We start from the raw sequence: 24,112 nt of genomic DNA, 5'->3' as shown, positions 1-24,112 counted from the left end.
CTTGCCAGTAACGTCCATGCATTACTGCAACGGAAAAAATGGACCAACAATCCATTCCTAAAAATATCCCAAAAGTAATAAGTATACTAAAGAAAGATGAATGATGTTTTCTCTCATAGACTTGTCATTCCATTAATGGACAAACTGACAACAAAATACTTACAACGTACAGGCATTATATAATAAGGTCTCATTGCCTTAGTTTCCTCGGAAGTTTCCCTGTACAATGGATTGAAAGAAAAAGGAAGACTGTCCAACCAGTCCTACTTTATTCATTTCATTTACGATGGCATTTACATTCTTATTGTCTTAACATTCTGATTGTCTTAAATATTAATTCTACTTTAACTCCTTGGGTATATGACTAACTGGGGACCTAACCATAATACTAACTTGATCACAACGTGAAAAGAATCCATAAAATTCCTTCCGGCTTCATGGAATTGGAACCCAGGGTTTAGGAAAGAGAGAGTTTTCAGGAAGGAAGAAAAAACGATGAAGATTATGGACAATTCGACCATCCAACATCTTGAGCTGATTATAATGGTCCAGAAGCGACTAAAATAGTGAAAAATGGTCAGCTGACCACGCGTCATAGGCGACATTTTTCTATGGACATTTTTAAAACGTACTTGGGTTAGTCGGCTGGTTGGTTGATTGATTGGTTGTTGTTGTAGAGTTTAGGGCTCATCAGCAACTCAGACTATATTGCACCGGATATAATATGTCTGTAAATTGCGTGTGTTCTGTGGTCCATTTGCTGTTTTCTGGATGAAAAACCATGTTGTGTAGACTTCAGAATTCTATTTCTGTCTAAATATCATTTTGAATATAGTGATGCCTCAGAGCCTTAGTTGCGTTTTATTCTTAATACACACATGCACTTAACTTACGCTCATCTTTATTGAATTTCTTCGTGGGGAAGGAAAGATTGCATCATAAATACATTACTAAAAGCGTGTTATTCGAAAATTAGTTCCAACTCCCCATATATTTATTTATTTAGGTATATAAGCAGCACATATCTTAGAGCAAAATAAGGACCGGCTCTGGTAAGCAGAGAGCAGTGATGAAATATGAAATCATTTCAGAATAAATGGAAAGTTTCATGGAAAGGTAAAAGAATAAGAATGATCAAATCCGACCTCTTTGAAAAACAACTGAAATTGATAAAGGTTCCACAAACGGACAGCCAGATCAGATCAAATATCGATCACTGTCGGACCTGAAGGAAACATTCTAGCTTTCTGCATCTGTGGTCTACTAGATTGCATCGTTTCGAAACTTTAAAAAAACAAAACAAAAACGGTATGTAGTCATTTAAGTTAAAATTTTGACATCTATGGATACCAAAAGCGATTAGCCTTTCCAGGTCGGAATGGACTGGTATCTGCGAATACCCACCATCCTTTGAAAAGATAAAATAAATAGCCAACCTTATTTATAAATTAACTAGAAGCGCTTCTGAATAAATTTAATAAAATAAAATAATATTATATATAATAATTAACTTTAACAATTCAAAATTCAAAAAATTGAATGATTTTTTGAGAATTGTCCAAAATCCGAGTTTCCAGGAGGGAAAACCATGAATAACTCAACCACGTTGTGAGAAAGGCCCTTAAAAATTCCTCCCTCCATCAACGGTACTCGAACTCAGGTCTTTTCCACCCGGTGTGGATAGTTCGGTGATTCTACCAACTATGGTACCCACGAGGGCTGGAGATTGTGTAGGGGTCGGAATTGGAGTCTAAGTCCCCCTACATGGAAAAGCGCTCTGGCCATTTGAGACGTTTTCACCAGATCATATGGATAGATTCATGCTGAAATAGGCACCTACTCACTTCCCAACCTATTTAATGAGAAGAATCGGGATGAATCCTTTTATACAAAATAAATGGATAAAAAATATATTATTTTCTTTTTCCTAAATTTCTGTATTCCTCTTTTCTAATTCGTCAAAATTTCTCTTGTTTCTTAAATCTTTCACTTCACTGGGTCTGTTAATTCTGATCTCTGTGTGTGGTAAACTAAATTGTCGTACTCTCCAATTGTCCTTCACCAAATTGTCATATACAGAGAAATGTCATTCAGCAAATTGTCTAATACACCAAACCTGTCATACGCAATTGTCGCATACACTGAATATACCAGGTCAGTTCATATACCAGATCAGTTTCACTTCTCCTCGTGCTATTAGCGATGTCCCTGTACGGATTTGGTGCTTCAAGAAGGACCTGGTTTGTTTGTTGTAGAGTTTTAGGTGCATCAGCCACTTAGGCCATATTGTGCCCTCTATATATTATGTCTGTAAATTGCGTGTGTTCTATGGTCGATTTGCCTGTTTGTTGGAGGAATAACCTGCGAGTCTGGAAGGATAGCCATGCTCCTTCGACTGAGATCAATTTGGACTCAACTAAAGTACGCTGTGAAAAGGCCCATAAAATTCATCGACTGAGTTCTTATTCAGGTCTTTATGACTCCTCGATAAAAAAATATCAAGGTTCAACGCCATCCACTGGAAAAATTGGACAAGATAGGGGTTATCCTTATGGATTTCCTGGAACAGAAACACACCATCAGTTCTTCTCACTATGTGGAGATACTAAAGAAGTTGAAGAGAGTGAAATTTCTCCTTCATCATGGCAGACCCATACCAGCATCCTGAAAAGGAAGAACATTGCAGTATTCAGATGGAACGTTGTACCACATCCCCGGTACAGTCTCGACCTTGAGCCTTCCTACTTTTACCTAAAGATTTGGAATGGAACGTCAGTATATAGCGTATCAACAAAATCAAAAGAAACAAATTCCCAGTAAGGTCTTCATTTCAGTTTATTCCCTATTTTCCCTTACTGGATTCTCTCCATGGTCTATCATAATACAAACCATAAATCATCCCACTGTTGTCCTTTAGCTGAACCCGGCATCTACAAGTTCTCCCCATCTTTTTATCTCTTCATCCTCGTTATCTAATAATCTTTCCTTCTGATCTTTTCTGGGTTTTCTCTGATAAAATTTTCTTTTCGCTGCTAGCTGAATTGTTGGCTATAACTTCTTATTAACCTTTTATTTATTGCTCCTTGAGCCTGATCTACCAATTAGCTAATCATCTTTCTTTTGTCTCCCCTTCTCTTCGTAGTTTTAATTAATTCCTTATTACTGGCCACGTAATCTTTCATTCTCTTCCAAATTTATCCACGAATTCGCTTTTATCTTAGCTTCTCCTCTCCGCCTAATTAAGTTCCATGTTTCCGGTGTCATCAGCCAATCTTTCCCCTGCCCTTATCTACAGCCCAAAGTCTTCTAATACTTCACTCTTTATTACACTGCATTTATCTTCCATCTTCTATTTTTTGTCTTCTATTTCCTAACTAAACACACTTCTTTACAGCACATTAAACTTATTTTTCATCCCAGCACAAATTTCTTTCTGATTATTATTCTCATTTAACCTTTCTACACATCGTATGACATCTTAAAGTTGGCATTAGAAAATAAAAGATGATTTACATTTTGATACCATGAGTTGCCTCAGTGATGAAATACAAATGAGGAGCATTTCCTCAAAGGGTAGCAAATATATTAAGAATTCAAGGAATTATTACACAGAGATGAAGCATCTTGTCTATATATATGGTGAATGACTGCTTTGGCTTTAGTACACCAGTTCCAGAACGAACCCTAGATGATGGAACCACCACTGTCCTTGGCTGTAAGCACGAAACAATGTGGTACCATTTTTTTTTCAGTTGATTGTCTCACATAAACTTACCCTTGAATGCAAAAATTTCAAATTTGGATTCACCCGTCCCTAAATCGTTTTTACACTTTCAGTTGTTCAATGTTGATGGTTCTTAGCTAAAGACAACAGTTTCTTTCGATTTTCCAGTTTTAATAAGGGGTTTTGACAATGGAACTGTCCACTGTGCAAAAATTGTATGTGGTTGGTGCGAGGAATATTCCCAAGATTTCCAACACATACCCTGGCCATCTATTGGCCAGATCTGACTCCAATGGAGAATGTCTGGAATTTTTGGAAAGAGTATGTTAAGGCTGAACGCCTTAACAGTTGTCTAAGGACTATACAGAAGCTGACAAATATCCTGATGGAAAATGGTGAAATCTGGAGGCTATATCCTCCTCAGACACCTAGTTGAATCCATGCCACGACGTGTACGGGCTGTAATTCGAGAAAAAAACGTGGCCCTTCTAGATATTGAATAAAGATTTCTAATTTTTTGGCCAGTACGTGTAGGAACTAAAACACAATGAAACTAGGTTAATTTTCACCATTCATTGGTTGTTCATTAACATCTAAAAATTCTGATTGAATTCATCCACGTCGATATTCTTGATCAAGTAACTCCTCCCACGCTGTTTCACAAAGATCAATGAGCCCATTTCATGCGAGGAACCACAACGAGAAATCACCATTACGGAACAAACAAATAAAGAACTAACTGGTCGATAATAATCGATTGATCACTTCCTCCAGGACACCATTCCGAGTCAATTATTTGCTCGAAATGTTTGAATGCGTAATTCTGTCCAATTCCAACCAACCCAAATGAAAGAATCTAATTTCCCAGAGCTATTTCTCTAAATGTCGCTTTATTTACTGTCTCTTTGAACATTCTTTCATGGCGAGAATCTAAGGTGTGCTTTGGCAATCTTCGTAGAAACTAAACACAGCAAAATTGTTCTTAATTTGATTATCCGAAAAACAATTTCTCCACGAACAGAGATGCAGTTAATCGGCTAATTAGATCTTGCAAGGGTCGTGCGCCACTGTTTCTACAGTAACTGGCCTCGGTTTCTGAACGTTATAATTGGCTGTTGAGGGGGGTCCTCTCCTCCTCCTCTTCCTCCTCCCCATCACACACGCACATGTAGAAACCATGAACTTGATTCTTCCTAGCAACGCTATAATTCAATTGTAGTAAATTTGTTCTTTCTTGGTGTCTTCCAAAAGGTTGGTAATGTTCAACGAATCTACCACGTGTAGCGCTGCAGTCGAAAACTGGAAAAATACAGCTGTGGTCGATCTAAAGTATTGCTGGTCATCAATTACTCTGGATTTTAAATGCATTACCGAAATAAAGCACCCTTTATTACATTACCAATACTCTTTGTAAGAATTCTATAAAATTACAAGCAGTGCCATCTTGTTTACTATAATCTTATTTCGAAAGAAATCAATTTATTTTTCTTTATATCCACTTTCCTTCCATAACGAACATGGTATTAGTGGAATTTAGGATGCAGTAAATCTTGAAATATCCAACCGTACTTTTAAAGACATTGTAATGGAATCAGAAATCTTCCAGATGAGAAAGATCTGATAATCTGGTGCCACTTGACGTTTCTAGAGAAGTGATTAGGTGATCGATGATCGCTAAAACGTTTGTACACTACCTTGTAATAATATTAGGGATGAATTTAAACACCTTCTACCATCGATGGATTCAGGCCATTGGCCTGAATACCACTGTCGCCGTTCACAAATCACGTTACTGATTGTGGAGCGTCTTCTTCTATCCTGTCTTGTGTTCTTAAGGAAGATATTTCCACTCTACTGACACCAATCATGCCTCTTGGAAAAGAGATATGGCCTGTTTTCAGTTAGTAGAGCAATAAGGAAGACCCAGAGAAATATCTGACTCACAATATTTTGGTAGGGCAGTATTTATACCAGACAAATAAAATTCTGTCTTGTCCATCAAAGAATGCAGAAACAGCAGACTTTAGTTCGTTATCATCAGCAAAGCAACATCCACGTACGTGTTTCTTGAGGTGTCGAAACAGGAAATGGTCACTGAGGGCCAGATCCGGCATATAAGGTGGGTGGGTGAGTTCTGTAAAGTCACGGTCTCTCAAGCAGCAGCAACAGCATGTGACCTGTGCACTGGTGGGTTGTCCTGACGAAGCAGCACACCTCTAGAAAGTTTTTCACTGCGTTTTACCTTTATGACATCCCTCAGGTTGTATAGTAGGGATGCATATGGCTCCCCAGTGAGTCTGTTTGTGTTCCAAGAAGTGAATGTACAAAATTCCCTCAGCATCCCAAAAAATGGGGGCCATAATCTTGCCAACTGAAGGTTGTGTCCGAAAGTTTTGAGGTGGAGGGAGACCCCCTTGTGCTTCCATTGCATTGATCATTGCTTGGTCTCAGGATCCAAGTGATCAACCCATATTTCATCACCCGTAACAATTCTGGAGATGAAAGTTTAGGATCCCTTTCATAAAGCTCTAAAATTCTCCTCACAACATCGTACTCTGAATTGTTTCTGCACAGAGGTCAGAAATATGGGGACCCACCTTCCACTGACCTTAGTCATCCTCAAATGTTCAGGGAGGATGGTTATAACTGTTCCTTCAGATGTGTCATATTCCCTGCTGATTTGGGCCACCTTTAAATGTGCTTGGCACGTTTCTGGAGTGATCACTATCACAAGCCTTCCTGGATGTCAATAATCTTCGATGGACTCTGTCCCACTTGATTTGATTTGACCAGAATTTCACCTGGTACTGTGAAGGTACACTGTTGCCATACACAGCCACCATCCTTTCATGAATGGCCTTTGGCCCACTTCCTTCTTCGGGTAGAAACTTGATGACTGAACGATGCTCCAATTTCAGCAAATCCATAATTTGATAACAGGTGTCTTCCTTCTCCTTTTCGATGATTCATGATAAATCATGAATCATCGAAATATAACTATGGGGAGTACCTTGGGTAGATAATTTATTGAAAGTCCCTCATATACTTCTTATAGCCTATTTATTGTGATCTAAATGTTGGTTTGTCTGTTTTAGGAAGTGAAATCCAGGTTCTAGTAGAAATTTCGTCTCTCTTTTGATCTACATTGAAGATAAAAAAAAACCAAGAAAATTCTTAATAAAAAATAAGAAAACGTCTTTTAGACACTGAAAACCAACCAGTTTTCAATGAATACGTGAGATTTGGTTTGATACTAAATTAAAACAGGAATGCCTCTTGGCAACTATTTCCATTTATAGTCTTCTTAACTCTCCAACACTGTCATAACTTCTCTTTCCAGGCTCCCAGTGGAAATATTTTGTCCATTAATTTTTCAAGCTTTTCTCCAAAAATCGGAGAACCTTATCAGCCAGTAAGGGTCCCCAAAAATTACATTTTCTACCATAACGCTCGCCTGTTATCTTCTTGTAACCTAATGTGTTTCCTTATCGGCCTTCATTGAGCCTTAAAAATATTAGGCATGTCCAATTTAATAGAGACCTCTAACGGAAAGGCTAAATCTACCGTTAGATGTCTCTCATTTCAGCAGGTGTCAAACACTAAATGATAAAAATCACACTGTGACATCTTTAAGAAAGGAAAAGTCATTTTGAAGACAGTTTCTTCTTTTCTCTTGAAGAGAGTTCTTCTTCAACTTGTCTTATGGAGAACAGAACAAATACGTTTCTGATGGTCGCGTGATATAGTGGATAAGGATGCTTTATCTATTTTACCGGTGAAGAATGACATCAATGTGCAATATGAAGAGGATATTGGTAACCTTTCATTTTAATAAAAGGCGTGACAATCCAAACGTTCTAAGCATTGTTAAGGCGTGAAAATGTCTGACTTATATAGTCTTGATTCAAACGAAAGGTGGAACTTTTTTGTGGTACACCCTGTACATTTTTCATTTTTTTCCAGAATAATAAGAATAAAATTTTTGGAAATGTTTAAGTCTCTGAGAGCGGTCTTAAAACTGTTGTGAGATCTCTTTAAGGGCATGCGCAAAGAGAAAGGACCGTTTTGTTTCCCTCTTCATAAGCACTAGTTGATTTTCTTCCAAATACTTAAGACGTTGGGTTCACCTTCTTAAACTTATTTCTTCGCCAAATCAATAGAACACAACTTTCTTCACTAGTTCGAGTCTCTGCACGTGCAAATGCTCCTAAGATGACGAGATTACGCGAGACACACGCCCGGAGAAGGGGCCAAAGGGGGCCACACTCCAAATTCGCGCAACAGCTGCGAAGGACAGGCTATCCGATAAGCATTGAGATGTATCGCGATATAAGAACTGGTCTCTTATGTCTTCCGCTTTCGTTGGGAACCCACCGTAATCCGCAACTCCGCTCGCTCTGCGACTTAGCGGTCCCTTCGACACTTGAAGCCGAACTGCCAGTGGCATGTGTTGTGAAAGAAGCTCGAAAATGCTCACTATCTCTAAGAAAAGGAATGCGGGGACACTTTCAAAGAGGCCATTGTAGAGGGTTGTTTACGCACTTATTTTACTGGGAGATATGCGTGTCATAAAAATGTAAACTGCTCACTCACCAGCGAGCCTCGAGGGCTGCCAGGAGGCGGTAAAAATGGCATCTTGCTGTCCTCCCTTTTGTTAAGAAATGCAAAATATCTTTGCTGTTTATAGCGTTAAAGGAGTCTTTCATTCCTCCGGTAACATTGCGCACACATTCCAACGCTCATTCGAGATTATTCGACATCCTCGTAAAAATGTTTTGTCGAGGACTGGGAATCATTTCGACGACTGTCAAAGGTCACATGAGCGTTGAATGGTTGGCGGTGCTAATAACAGACACTCGGGTTGATTCATAATGGCCCATTTCGCGCAGAAATATCTATCAATAAAAGAAAGAAGAATTATATGAAGCTTTATCAAGGATCTACACTCTTGTTTCCCAAAAGAGATGGTGGAATCTTCTCTACACGAGTGGCCAATAAGTATTTACCCTCACTTAGAAACATTTGAGTTAGGGATTTGCAACTTGGCTGGCGGTTTCATCCTTTTCTATGTCCATCTACACCTTTTTCCCTTCTGTGGATAAGTTCTTTCAAGCCACTTGAATAGAACTCGTAGCTTTGAGCAGAAAATCAGGCTATCACTTCATTACTTACCTGCTCATCAGTCCGAAATCTGCAGCCCCCCCTAACGGTTTCTTAATTTTAGGGAAGAAGAAGTCTGATGGTGAGAGGTCTGAAGAATAAGGCGAGTGCTGCAGATTACCAAAGCATCTGTTAAGCTTCATAGCCTCTCTTAGCTTTCCCAAGAAGTTTTTGTTTACTCCCCAGTGATGAAGTTGCCTTTTGGAGAATAATCTGTGAGGATGATATCTTTAGAGTCCCAGAAGACTAACAACGTGAGCTTGTTGGCTATCAACTGAACCTTGGCGGTTGATGAAGATGAATGTTTCCATTGTTTTCTCATCTGTTTTGGTCTGGGTGATAGTGATGTATCCAGCGTCCATCCATTGTCACAATTCGGTCAGAAAATTCATCAACGCTTTCTCTACAAACCTCCAACAAATGTACAGAACACTCTTTCCTGTGCAGCTTTTGAGGAGGTGTCAACAATCTCGGAACCCATTGGGCTTCACCTTAGACATGCACAAGAATTGGTCCATTATAGTGCAAACAGACCCATCGCTAATATTCACTTCATTTGTTATACAATTCAGTCACACGAGCGTCTTCAAGGACTAACTGTTCCACTTTAGCCATAATGGCACGGTCTGTGGCTGAGATCAGTCCTCCTTCTCTTGGGCCATCATGCACACTGTTCGCTCACACCTGAACTGTCTTTTCCAGTTTTTCATAGTCTCATTTGATGGGCAACCCTCCCCATATACGGCTTTCATATCCTTGGATTTTTTTTGCTTCTTGTCTTGCAAATGAAGAAATTTTGTAACAGATTGGATCGTAACTTATTCCAGTATATCACCTCTCGCTGTAGTGTCTCTTCAGGTGTCAACTACCAGAATTGCAAAAAAACGACAATATATTGTCCTCTGTTTCTAACATAAAGTATTTTATGTTAGAAACAGAGCAACAAAGTAAACTTAAGGGTGGAGGGAATAAATTAAGAGTATTCCAAAGTTAAAATACAGGTAAAAAGATGGGTATAAGGGAGGATATACAAAAATCGTTTCTTTAAAGCAATTTTTATTAATTTTAATAATCAATTCATTCCCTTTATAAATATAACAATTCAATCGAGTATTTCCATGTTAATGGCATTCAAATTTTTGAATTTCTCATTAATGCGCATGCCCATTTCACCGATAGACGTGCGCATTAAGATTGGACACGATGAAGATTGGATTTTAATATGGATTTTAAATTCTAAACATAACTCTTTTGCAATTCAGATTTCGCTGATTATTTTTGCTAATAGGGTTTACATAAAAGCTCCGAATTGCTCAGCATGTTTAAAACTCTCTTCACTTCCCAATAAACTAAAAGAAGTTCTCATAACGATCTCATAACCTTATCAAATCATTTAGGATTCAATTTTGAATTACCGATAGGAAGTGTAAAAAAAAAATACAATTCAATTACATCAAAAGAGCAGACTGGCAATGGCTTAATGTCCCATTTAAAGCAATTGAGTGGGACGAAACTTATACTGTACATTAAGATGATATTAACGTAACTGTAATGGAGTTGTTCACAAAATTACGAGAAGATTCACATTGGTGCCATATTACAAAAAAAAAAAAAGGGAAAAAAAGCTAATGAGCAATTTCCTATACAGATTTATAAAGCTGTCGTTGTTAATATTAAAGAAAAATTTTATCATTAAAGGGTGTAAAAGATCGGGAAATAGAAATGATTAACACTTCTTAGGTGACAGATTATGTACACTGCGTTACAAGAAATATAGGAATACTCAGAAAAAAGATAATGGATTAAAGATAAGGTTTTAATACGCTTTCTTGCAGAACTTAAGCCTTTCTTGGTAAGAGCACGCCTTCGTTTCCCTCACCAACCTTGTTGCCCTTCTCTGTACACGCTCAAGCAACTCTACATCCTTCCTAAAATGAGGCCTCCAGACCTGTACATAGAACTCTAGGTGTGGCTTGACCTTTGCCTTGTATAACGGGATAATCACCTCCTCTTCCCTGCTAGCAAAATTCCTGTATATCATTGACAAGACTCCATGATCTGCTCTGCCATGATCTGATCTGGTGATGAACCACCAATAAAACGTACCAATTCTGGTACCACAGAATTGGTACGTTTCTCTGAGGTTACTTCTACTCATATACAGTACCTTGCATTTGTCAATGTTAAACTTCAGTTGCCACTTCTCAATCCATCTGACCAACTACCAGATCTTGTAGCAGTAGCCATCATTACTATCATTAACAACCCTGCCAACCTTTGTATCATTTGCAAACTTAATAGGTAATGTCGAACTCCTCCACCTTTGCTGTTAGAGAATTTTCTTTAATGTCGTAGTGATTAATCTGGATCATGGCAGAGGGATTATGTTCAATAAACCCATCATCTTCTGTTACTTCACACGAATCCTTCTACTTCGGTGAGAACAATAAGCTCATTGCGTGTTCCTAATAAATTGGGCACCGACTGTATAACAAGGATAACTCTGTATTGTCCTGGTATAAGACAGAGTAGGACATTCGTGAACTGCTATGTCATATATTGAGTGATGGTAAACACCACTTCTTATTGATTTCGACCTCAAACTCTAACAGGTCTCGGATTCGAAATAAAAAATAAGAGACGCGTCGATTGTAAACCCGATGTCAATGCAACGACCACGCTTTTGGATTCTTTCAAATATTACGTACCTGAAAGCAGAGATAAGCCTAAAATATCTGTAATCTTGCTCGTTGTAGTTGCCCATTCGTCTTTGTCGTGGGTGAAGTTATAAATCAAGCGAGGAACTTATTGGATGTATTCCGGGTGTGGCAATTGCTTGCTGGGATGCGATGATATCTAAAAATAGAACGAGGTGGGGATTTTACAGTTCTGTTATTCTAAAGAGTGTACTCGCGGAAAATCACCAGAAAACACATCAAATACGAAATTGCCTCCAGATGTCGTTTTGGTGTTTTGAGACGCTACATCAAATAAAGGCAAACGTATGCAAAATACAGGGAATTCTTGGATTCAAAGAATGGTGATGTTCATTGTCTGATTGCTTCTATTGCTTGGACTGAACATTTTGTGCATAAAATCTAAATCAGTCACATAAAAGGGACGGAAATATTATCTCAATTTATACTTTTTTTTTTTAGAAATGGCAGCGAGGGATAAGGAACAAAATGTACAAGAACAGAGACATTAAATTTTTCCTCTGCAGTTGCCCATTATAAATATGTACAAAACTATTGTATATATTATGTAAAGTATAACGTGTATAGTCACACAGGATAATCAAAAGCCATTACATACACTCACTGGCCAAAAAATTAGAAATGTTTTGCAACTGGCGCAACAGATAATTAAATGTACGCTTTCTTGGGACTCCTTAGAGAATTTGGTCATTGGAAGCAGGTGATCTCTTTGATTATCAGAAAGGTGTTATCGTTGGAACTCGTTTAACAAGATTCAACTGTAGTGGTGCAGTCATGTGGTGTAACAGATCTCGATTACTTTTTTACACGAGGTAGGATGGAAGTGTGGCTTGGACCTCATGCACCATCCTTTCTCGTAAGGTCTTGCAGCCTGCAATGAATCCATTCTTGTCTTATCGGACCAGCTTCACTTTGCAATGGTTAATTTTTACCAGGATTGCGATTGATTATCAGTGATGAAAATATTCTAGATCTGCTCATCACCGACGAACTAGATTGCATTATTGGGCTGACAGTACAGGATCCCTTAGCGTTGAGTGATTGACGAATTTTGGATGATAAGAATAGAGGTCGATTGTTAGAGGCAAAGGAATGGGTTATAATTTCAGAGAAGGAGATTATGAGGGCGCTACGTATCCTTCATAAACTGGGGGAGAGCGAATACACTAAAATTACAGAACGTCATTAAAGCAATAGTTACAGAATCTGTGAATACCATTAAGGAGGATGCCGAGATGGATGAAAGTTCTAGGACATTGAACATCGTCTATAATGATCGTACAGAGGGTGGCTCATTGTTGAATCTCGATTATCCGTGTCTGTAAATTAAGCAGATGCTGAGGTCGATTTTCTATTTGCTGGATGAAAAACCATGCTACTATTCACTGAGACCAACTAACTCAGCCAAGTTGTGGAAAGGACCATAATCCGTCATCGGTGGGACTCGAACTGAGGTCTTTTTCACCCGTTGTGGGGAGGATGGCGATCATACCAACTGTGCTACCCACGAGGACGTTGTTATGCATCTTTCGGTTTATTTTACCTAAATAAAAATACTTTAGTAATACAACAAACTAGCCCTGTGCCTAAAACCTCATAAATATAAATTATTTATTATATATTTATAATTAAATTAAAGTATACAATTAATTTTAACAAAAATATCTCGTAATAAAGGAAATAATGATCCGCTGTCTTTCATTATGGAATAATGATTATTAACCATTGAGTTAACTTTACTATTTCCTAACTATCATTCCTTAGCTATTAATCTACATAAATACCATTCATTAGCTTTACTTTTCATCGTGGATTTTTAGAATTACAGTACTTTGGAAACTGAAATTTTAAAGTTTGTCCACCAACATCTAACTTTTCATTTCCCATGTTGTAACGCGAATGCTCGAATCCATGGACGTGGCTTCCACCAGCGCTTCCAGTATTGTGTAGTCTGAAAAACCAATTTAGTGCCATCAAATGTGTTTCAACCACCAGGGACTCTGCTGCGCAACATATGAAATCTTCGTAGGAACGAAGCCTTCGTGTTTTCTCTCTTTCCAGCGCCACATTTTAAGCACAGGAGTAGTTCTACAGGACCACATTTAAAACACAGAAGACTGAACCTACATTTGTAAACATTTAAGACGATATTTGTAACAACATAAATAAATAAATTAATTTTCTCTTTATACTCTGGGACCACCACATGGTCATATGAGTTCACAAGATCAAAAGAATACAAGAAACAGCACATACGAAGGGAAGGGATTGTACGTCTCAGAGTCCAATGCAAAATCCTTCTTCAATAATCGCGACTATATTCATTAGGAAAAGAATGGTTCTCAAACCACTCTTTTCAGACCAAGCCTTGTTCTCAAAATAGCGCAAGTCTAGGCCACGAGTTGTCGAGTTACTTTTGTGAAAATTTCTTAATATAATTAATAAAATTTAATTGAAGAAGCGCATTCAGCGACATCTGTCGAAGGCTATTAGAAAAATGGTTGTATTCCACTGCTGAAGTCATAACAGCGACCAGCCATCTTGTTATTTCATTTAGGAATATGACAAATTACTTATTCAATAGAAATAAATAAAAAGCGTAACAAAATGTTCTGATTCAAAATTGATACAAGACAGCAAGGGACGGACTCTGACAACTGTTAGCAGTCGGTGCTGCATGATTCAACAAACAGCGAACAGCACTTAAAACGGTTAAGGCGGTATCGATTTCGATATGACTGGCACAGCTGTAGTAGTTGAGAACTACTGTCAGCAGTCCCCAATAAGACCATGTTTTTAAACTGTGTGTGTCGTAGGCAGTACTGGATGTTATAGTCCTTTGTTATCAATTTTTTTTTGGTCTGGTGATGAACCACCAATAAATTGAGATTAAGGATAGAGGGTTACGTAAGACTGAGGATACAGAAAGAAACCCAAGGAAAATTTCACATTTTTTAAATAGAATTTCGTTGAGACTGATAAAAATTCAAAATCGAAAAAACAAACAAACGTGGAATCGGTGATCGTAAAATCGAGGTCAGTGTATTAATTTCTATTAATTTTCAAACTGAAGAATTCAGCAGGTGGCTTCAATAAATCAAATCACCTGATTTTCAGAATATGTTATGGCTTTTAGGATCTGCGGTGGTGTAGATCATGTCATGGTCTCATTGGGAAATAGTGGTCCCAATGGCCAATTAAACCAAAGAACCGTGTTAACTTAGGGAATTGAGGAAAACTCAAAAGATCGATCCATCTAATCACGTATGGAAATTACATTGGATCAAAATAAAATTTCATACAAAGAAAATATTGGTATCCAGATAAACCACAAAACCAAATTTCCTAAAAATTAACTTTATGTACTCTTCACTAAGTTAACTGATCATTGAATTAAACCAATGGGGCCCTCGTGGGTAGCGCAGCTGGTAGGATCGCCATCCGCCCCACACTGGGTGGAAAAGATTTGAGTTCGAGCCTCGTCGATGACTTAAGGAATTTTTATGGGCCGTTTTTACAACGTGGCCGAGTTAGTCGGTCTCAGAACACACACGCAATTTGCAGACAGTATACACTGAACCTTAAAATAACAACAACCAATAGGTTCAGGCCACGATGGATTTCTTATTTTTATTCTAAAATTATAAAACCAACAACATGCACAAAAAATCCAGATTGCTACTAAAAATTTATATATTGGTTTAAGTTTCACCTACCACATTCAGTCCATTCAACGTAAATGTTAGTAACTCGTAACCAATTCAAAGAACAACTTGTACAATGAAGTTAATGTCATAAATCTTGAAAACCACCTTCTGTGGAAGAAGGTGGTATTCAACAGGAAGATGAATCGAGAATGGAAGTGGGAAGATGAATTAAGAATTCTGCAGATAAATCCATGCCAAGCTGTCGCTACATTCATTACTCAATAGGTTAAACCTAACTAAGAGATTCTTTTCAATGCAATTACCGACCTTGAACTTTCTAAAAACCAAGGGTTCCCAAAAAACAAGAAGTACAGGCAATGCTGAAGAACCTACAGAGTGACCAACTCGAAAAGTATTATTAAACAAAGTACTCAAATATACACTTATTAGCAGATATCCTCACAGTCAATTATTCATTCTCAGGCACTCATGAGTTTACATGAGGAGATTTCCAAGGATCTCTCTCTTTGGATCGGTTCTATTCATTTTTCACACCATTGAGCTCCTACAATTGTCTGATCACATATATTTTGTCATCCAGAAAAGAGGAAAATCAACTATAGAACACGAATTCTTGAATGGAAAGTGGCGAGTGCGCATAGGCGTTGTCATGATGCAAGTGCCAATTCCCTGAAACCTACTCTTCTTTTCTCGAACAGCAGCACGCAATTGCTGTAGAACTATTTTCAAGCGTTCTTGGTCCACTCTTTGACCCAGCGGGATATGTTCATAATGAACAATGCCCTCTGGACGAAAAAATACGATAAACATAATCTTTAACATTTGATTGAAGTTGTCTTGCTTGGGCCTTGGAGAAGACGAAACCTTCCACTAGGAGGCCGAGCCTTTTTCATTGGGTCATAACCATACATTCATAATTCGTTATAATGTTGATCACTCCTGATCTGATCGCGAACACGAGCGATTTAATCCGTTGAGTTTCAAAGTTTAAAGGCTGCAGAGCGAGGATCATCTTCCACAAACAAGCGGCCCTCTTTAAACTTTGCCAACCATTGAAAAGTCTTGGACACACACTGTGTGTTGCGTTTTTGATTCGAATTCACTACTCAGTGAAATAACTCATTTTAAAATGCGACGAAACGCATAAAAGACCTTCTATTCAAAGCACGCTAATTTAGACTAATTGCAGATAAATTGAAAACCCATAGGTTACATCTAGATGAGTACTCGAACATGTTGCGACAAGTTGAAACTCGTTACAACGCGCAAATTTCAAGATACAAAATGAGTCCATCATCGTGCGCAGAACAGTTGGTATAATCGCTGTCCTCCCCACATCGGGTGGAAAAGATCTGAGTTCGAGTCCCGTCGATGACAGATGGAATTTTTATGGGCCTTTTTCACAACGTGGCTGAGTTAGTTGGTCTGAGGAGATGATAGTATGGTTTTTTTCTCCCAAAAACTCGAGTTTTTCATCCAGAAAACAGAAAATCGACCACAGAACACGTGCAAGTAGCGCAATATTGCCTAAAACCCCAACAAACCAATCCCATCTGACTGATAACTTGCCTTACAATCCCATTACAGTTTAATTCAACTTTTTTCATTTTACATTAATGTATCGTGTCATATTAGAGGATTGCTATGGAAACTCTTATATCTAGGGATTATTTCTTACGCTACCCCTGTACAATAATTCTTAAGATGAATTATTAAATTGACAATACCAGCTTCAGCTTTGATCATTTATGAGAAATCCTCTTAAATCTTCTTCAGATCATCACGACAGCTGGTTACTTGAGAAACAAATATTTAAATTTTAATGTTCTTAATTCAACGAGTTTCATCTCTAAAACTTAAATGTCGAAATATTATTTGCAATCTTCATCAGCTTGACGTGCTCACTTACAAACCGGATATTAATAATTTAAAAGCACGAGATAACAGAACGACAAATATTAAAAATAGATTTTGTTGTCTTGAATTTAAAATTATCCAGATAATGAACTTCAGTCAAGGAAGTTAAACTCTTAAGTTGGAAGTACTGAAAAGGTCCAAAATTGGAATATTTTATAAGTGCAATTATTATTAATTTGGGCTATAAACCTTATTAATGAAATATTAAATTTAATTATAAAATACTCACATTTTTCAATCTTATCATTAATTACTACAGATAATGGAATTTTGCTGAAATATGGCCCATTCTGAAATTGAATGTACACTGTGCTGCCACTTTATTAGGTACATCTAACTAGTAGCGTGTTAGGCATTCTTTAGCCTTCAACACAGCCTGAATTCGTATAGGCATGGATTGAACAAGACGCTGAAAAATGTTGTGCAGGAATGGAGTACCATGCAGAAATGAGTGTGTCACGCAGTTCCTTGAGATTCGACGGAGGTGTAGGCCGGCAGCGAACAGCCCTTTCCAGCTCATCCCAAAGATGTTCAATAAGATTGACATCCAGGGAATGAACGGGCCACTGCAGCAAAGAAAAATCATTGGCATGTTCCTGGAACCATTACATAGTGATTCGGGCTTTGTGCACCGGCGCATTATCCTGCTGGAAGTAACCATCTGACTGAGGATAAACTGTCAACATGAACGGATGCACTTGGTCAGCAACGATGCATAGGTACGATGTGGCATTCAGACGTGAATCTGTGGGTATCAATGGACTCAACCTGTGCCATGAAAACATTCCTCACACCATAACACTGCCCCCACCACCTTGCACAGTAGTCGTCAGACATGACGAGTCCATGGATTCATGTTGTTTTCGCCAAATTCTGAGCCTTCCATCAACATGATGCACCAGGAACTTCGACTCGTCAGACCAAGCAACTGTTTTCCAATCCTCGATAGTCCAGTGCTGGTGTTGCTGTGCCCACAGGAGGCGTGCTCTCTTGTTCTTCATTGATAACAAATGTAAGCGATGTGGTCCTCGGCTGTTGTAGCCCATTGGCGACAAAGTGCGACTAGTGGTCCGTTGCGATATTTTGTTCTGCGCACCAAGGTTGCATTCTGACGTGATGTGCGACATCGTGGCCCGTCTGTTTGCTTGCACAATTCTAGCCATCCTCCTCTGACCTCTCTCATCAACAAGCGATTTTCTTCTACAGGAGTGCCGTTGAGAGGATGTCTTTTGTTCGTTGCACCATTCTCGATACACACTTGAAACTGTTGTGCGTGAAAAGTTCAGGAGAACTGCCGTTTCAGAGATGGTTTGTCCAGCACGTCTTGTACCTACTACCATGCCACGTTCGAAGCCCGTTAGATCACCCTTTTTCCCCATTCCATTCTTGCTACGGTTTGTACGCTTTACTGATACTAGAATGGTTATTCTGCTGCATCTATATCCACAACTGTAGTCATGTGGCTTTCAACGTTGTGGAACAAACAATTTGTGTCCACAGCAGGGATGTACCTAATAAAGTGGCAGCGCAGTGTACATTGAAAATTCTACTAAAAATCTCGGGAATCTGTAGTCAAAAAACATGTCTCTGCCTTCTGTCTCTTATCTCAACTGTAATACCATGCTCTTCAGCTAGTGATTTCTAAGACTACACTGCTCAACAAAATTAACAGAACAGTTAGGTATGGTGGTGTACCATAGAATAACGATGAAATAAGGAGACAAAGAGAAAATTCTGACAGGTATAAGGGACATACATTTATAGGGGTTGTATAAGAATTACCAAAAAGGTCACATTACAGAAGTCGATTCATTATCCTCGAAAACATGCCACATGACATCAGTACAGCATATGATCCCCTCCAACGGCTAAACAGGACTGACAACTATAACCATGCTCGATATAAGAGTGTCTATAAGATTCTGTGGCATCAAATTCCATTCTTCCACCAGCGCAGACCGCAGCTCACAATGTGACCGAGGAGTTGGCTATCGGCGTGTAATGCGACGTCCAAGGGCGTCCCACACATGTTCAATCGGATTAAGTGTGGTGATCGTACTGGCCATGGCAGTCGTTTCAAGAAATTCCTCCACCACTTGAGCTCTATGTGCAGTGGCATTGTCGAGCATGAAAAGAAAATCTGGGTCAATCCGATCCATAAAATGTCGCACATAGGATTCGAGGATCTCTTCTCGGTACGTCTGCGCAGTTACGGTACTCCTATCAAAAACATGATGAGAAGTGCGGCCGTTGATCATTGTTCAATCCCACAAGAGAACACCGCCTCCACTGTAAGTGTCCGTTTCTCTGGTATTGGAGGGATGGTACCGCATTCCTTGTTGTCTCCAGATGAATTAGCGCCTAGAATCTATTTGTAGGCTAAAATGGGCCTCAGCAGACAAACAGAATGTACCCCATTTGTCCGAACTCCACGTCACATGTTCAGGGCACCAGTTTCGACGAGCTCTGCGGAATTTGGAGTTAATGGGGCACAAACCACTGGCTTCCTTGCGTAGAGTCCACTTGAATTGAACCTTCTTAACACAATCGGTTGGAAATGTTTTCACGTGTCCGCAGCAACCTCAAAAGACAGTTGATGACAGGACATCGTAGGGTCAGATCTTACTCAATTGTCAGATAGTAGTCTGTTTTGGTTGACGTAGTTCTCGAGCGACCTTGGCCAGTTCTTCTTGTAATGTTCCTGTCTCCTGAAACTGCCCAGACGACACTGCGTGACACATTAGGCCAATGTGCCACCTCCGCCTGAGACTTCCCGTCTTCTAGTCGTCCACGGCCTGCCATCTCAAAGAATCATCTAAACGACGATGACTTGCCATCGTGAGTACTGAAGATGTAGCTATCCCACTGAGAAAGCCAAAGAACAAGAATGAAGTGATGTGGTCATTGGCAGATCAATTTCTATTGGATACTCGAAATTTGCGTGCCACGATGACTATTATATCAAATTTTCGCCTTTGGTGACACTGTTCCCAATAAAATATTCATGAAAAACATTTTGTTCTGTTAATTTTGTCGAGCAGTGCATCAGAATGCATAACCAAGTTATGTCTGGAGATGAAAATTCCTGATTTGTAAATGTTGAAATGACGTATAGAAGCAAATCGATCATTACTTGGGTCGGGTATGTAATCTTGAGGCCAACAAGGAGGAACGATGAGTTGGTTTCCATCACAAGGTGGAAACCCTCCACCTCAAATCGACTAAATGGAGTCTCTATTGAAGAGGACCTTATACAATAATCATAATGAATTCAAGTATTTTATTTCTTGTCCATTTTGTTATCTCCATAACTGATATAATCTTCTGTATTTCAATACCATCTTTGGTGTACACAATAATATGGTTGGTTTCTTTTATTTTTCAGTTGTCCGCCAACGCTACCAACTGCAGGTGTACGATGAATTTGTGATTCGTGGAAATACTGCGGTCCTCCGATGTCAAGTGCCCAGTTTCGTAAGAGATTATGTAGTGGTCACGACTTGGGAGAGAGAGGATGGAATTACAATAATGTCGAACATCGCTACAGGTGAGTTGAGTCTTCTGAAATTTAATACCAATAACCTGTCTGACTCACCCGAAAAACGCCAAGGGTTATTTTCAGTTTCCAGTGGCGATCGAATTTTTACCAATCTTTAATTGTCTTAGGTCTGATCAACTCAATAAGATTCTAGTTTTACGTTTAAGCGTGACAGGGTGTTTTAAATGACAATACGCTTCAATGGTTGCGCCTCCTTTTGACCTATGACATCCTTCAGGTAACAAAATAAAAAAGAAACCCAAATGGAACACGGATATTAAAGCCTAGCGACAAGGCAAGACGTCACCCTTGCTTCGATCAAGATTTACAACCATTTCTATTAACTAGAAAACAGTTTAAGAAGCAAATAACTCTCGGGTAGAAGGAGAAGGAGGGGGGACGTTAGAAGGAGCAATTCGATTTGTGATTAAACAAGGGAAACATCTGTTCCGGTAATAAATACCTAAGACTTTGGGCTTGTCTTGAAAGAAATAATATATCTTATTGGACTTATACAATTTGGAAGAAAATGGGCTTCCAGAAAACGAGATCCAACAACAGCCATTACAAATCCGTGGCCGACAAGCTGAAATATTGGCTACCGCGGACTGAGCAGGAATCAGACGATACTTCGAAGTATTTCCGTACAGACGAAATTGACTACTTTTTTTCCATCTTCTGTTGCGCTCGCGTACCAATCATTACAGGGGGGGGGCAATATGAACGCAGACGTCATTGGCTTGTATACATGAACGAGTCGATTTCAATAAGGAAGGTCCACTTTCCGCCTGATTTAAGCTCGAAATTGGTTTTTAAATGATCGTTTGGCGAAATGTAAAAAAATGCAGACGACGCGGCTTTGTACTCTCGTTCCCCTATTACTGTAGATAAAAAAAAGAAACATTTTCTTTTTACTTTGTTGTATCAAAGCTCAAGATCTCTTCAATAGATTTTTTCTTTTTTTTTTAGCTTTAATCTTTCGTCTGTTTTTATCCACTGCAGTATTTGGGGTATGCGGGCGCAGATTGAAAGCAATTTCAGTAAACTTTTTTTAAGGGAAACTTCCACCCAGATGCTTTCTAAGTCTATTTGTAACCAACCCTCATCTGTAATTAATAAATAAGACCGTGTTAGAAGGAGCAGACGAACAAAAATTTGCATAAGGGTATCAGCTAAGCCTAATCTGTGGGTTGTGTCTAACCTTAACAGATTACTCGATAAATAGTTTTTCGAAGTCTTTTGAGAATTACAACCGATAATTTAATATCCTCTAAGACATTTTTCGTGCCTTCACTGTAAAGCAATAGTCTTAAAGTTTAATAATTATTTCCCAAGTGGTTTACGTGATGGAAAACTTGGAGAATAAAATTACGGATGAACGAATCGATATTTGCATATTAAACGGCGGGTAGGGGAAGCCGTCCCTAATTAGTATTAGAAGCGTATTAATTGCTGCAATAAACACATTGAATTCTTAACGCTGCGAAGAAAGACAGAATAAAAGATTAAACGGAAGGCATTCTTTAAACAGCGTTAGAGCCTATTAGCAGTTTAAAGATAATCAGAAGTTAATAATTAACTAATGGCCGGTGATTGTTGATTAAAGTTTACTCATTTCGTCTTGTTGGAATTAATCTAGGGTTTAAGGAAAATGGGCGACTAAAGCCACATTGGCTGTGAATTGTGTTCTGAGGTGGCCGATATTCTGTTTGCTGGATGAAAAACCCGAGTTTCCGGGTGAAAAACCATAATACTCTCGCTTGAGACTGACTAATTCAGCTACGTTGTGAAAAAGGCCCCTAAAAATGCCTGATGGATTTGAACTGAGGTCTTTTCTACTCACGAGGACCTTGATTTGGTATTCTGTCCTTCTGATTGTCCTTTCGTCACGCTCTTTACCGTATTTTGGAGAAATATATAAATCGTAGTCAACATATCAGAACCGAACTTGATTATCAATTTATTATCATAGATTCCTTCGTGTGCCCGAATTTCAGCTTGAATTCCACGTGGAATGGATTCAACTATTAACTTTTGGTTCCAAATTTTCTTATAAAAATTATCATAGATCTGCTTCTAAGGTTTCCCTTAGAAACTACCATCTAGTTTGACGTTTTATTCTGAAAACTTGTAACTGGACCGACTCCTGAAGTTTTCCTATAAAAATTGCACTAGATTTAGTTCTAAATCTTCCTTCTAGTTCTTCATTGGTGTTGGGTAGAGTGAAATTTTCACATATGATGCGGTTGCCTGATGGGTTTCCACCGCGTAACGGGTACTGGTACCAAGTGCACAGGGTGGTTGTTATGTCTGGTGTTACTGTTGGTCGGGGAACTCTCCGACTATTCTATAGGTGTTCATGATTGCGACTTTCTGGAGTTCCTTGTATGTGGTCTCTGGGAGTACCTATTGCTGCTAGCCTGTTATGTAGGGTCTTTGGAACCATACCGGTGGTGACACTATGATCAGGATGGTTGTTACTTCTTCCATATGCCAACCCTCTTTGATCTCTTTGATCAAAGGTTCATGTACTGCCTGATCTTTTCTTCATGGGTTTTTTCGAGATTGCCAATGTTGGACACTGCTATGTCAATCAGATAGGCAGCATTTTCCTTTTTGTCGACAAGGGTTATGTCCAGTCTGTTGTACGGGACTGCCTTGTCCGTTATTATGGCGCAAGCCCAGTAAACCTTGGTGGTTGGGGTTTCTAGTACTGCCTGGGGTTTGTACACTCTCTTTGGTCAACTGCTATTTCTTCGCTAGCTTCTGATGTATTAACTTGGCTACCCGGTCTTGTCTACGAGTGTACTCCGTCTGGGTGATCACCTTGCATCCTGCGATGATGTGTTGGATCGTTTCTGAGGCCAGGTGGCATCATCGACATGTGTCATCTGGCACTCCGGGATCCATGGCGATATATTTTCTATAGTTCCTGGTGTTGATTACCTGGTCTTGAATGGCGAGAATAATAATAATTATTATTATTTATTCAGTTGATTTTTAATTGCTTTGACGTCCACTTGAATCCCGAAGTCTTTTTGGAAGAACGTCTTTATGTTCTCGGCCTTGGCCAATGGGCTAAGTCATGAAATGAAGATCTGGATGGTAATCATTCGATTCATTCGAAATCATTAACCCATCAGCAGTTTAATCATTGATTTGAAGAAAAGGTTCTTCTCGTTAATAGTTGTGAGAACTTGAGTCATACTCTCTCTCTCTCTCTCTCTCTCTCTCTCTCTCTCTCTCTCTCTCTCTCTCTCTCTCTCTCTCTCTCTCTCTCTCTCTCTCTCCCTCTTTGATGCAACTTATGAAGAAGAATTAGAAGTTTGGATGAAGGATGGCTGTCTTGGCAGGCTGAGTGATTCACAAACAAAATGTCAACAAGACC

At 39.0% G+C, this 24,112-nt stretch overlaps 1 protein-coding gene across 5 annotated transcripts in view; it reads left to right on the top strand.

The window, feature by feature from the left end:
- Window positions 1-24,112, top strand: part of LOC150087807 (cell adhesion molecule Dscam1-like) — a 228,024-nt gene that overhangs the window by 110,809 nt on the left and 93,103 nt on the right. For all 5 annotated transcript variants that reach the window (XR_016546728.1, XM_090369206.1, XM_090369205.1 and 2 more), the window contains exon 3: window positions 20,572-20,733. Coding sequence is in view for 4 of the 5 variants with exons in the window: in XM_090369206.1 (XP_090225332.1) it covers window positions 20,572-20,733 (162 nt within the window). In the remaining variant the exon portion in view is untranslated. The remainder of the gene's footprint in view (window positions 1-20,571; window positions 20,734-24,112) is intronic.

The sequence above is a fragment of the Mastigoproctus giganteus genome, chromosome 3 (assembly GCF_048544385.1).
Source record: "Mastigoproctus giganteus isolate SK-2022 chromosome 3, ASM4854438v1, whole genome shotgun sequence".
Lineage (NCBI taxonomy): Eukaryota > Metazoa > Arthropoda > Arachnida > Uropygi > Thelyphonidae > Mastigoproctus > Mastigoproctus giganteus.
The sequence above is the reverse complement of the archived record's forward strand: the minus strand, read 5'-3'. Positions and strand labels throughout refer to the sequence as shown.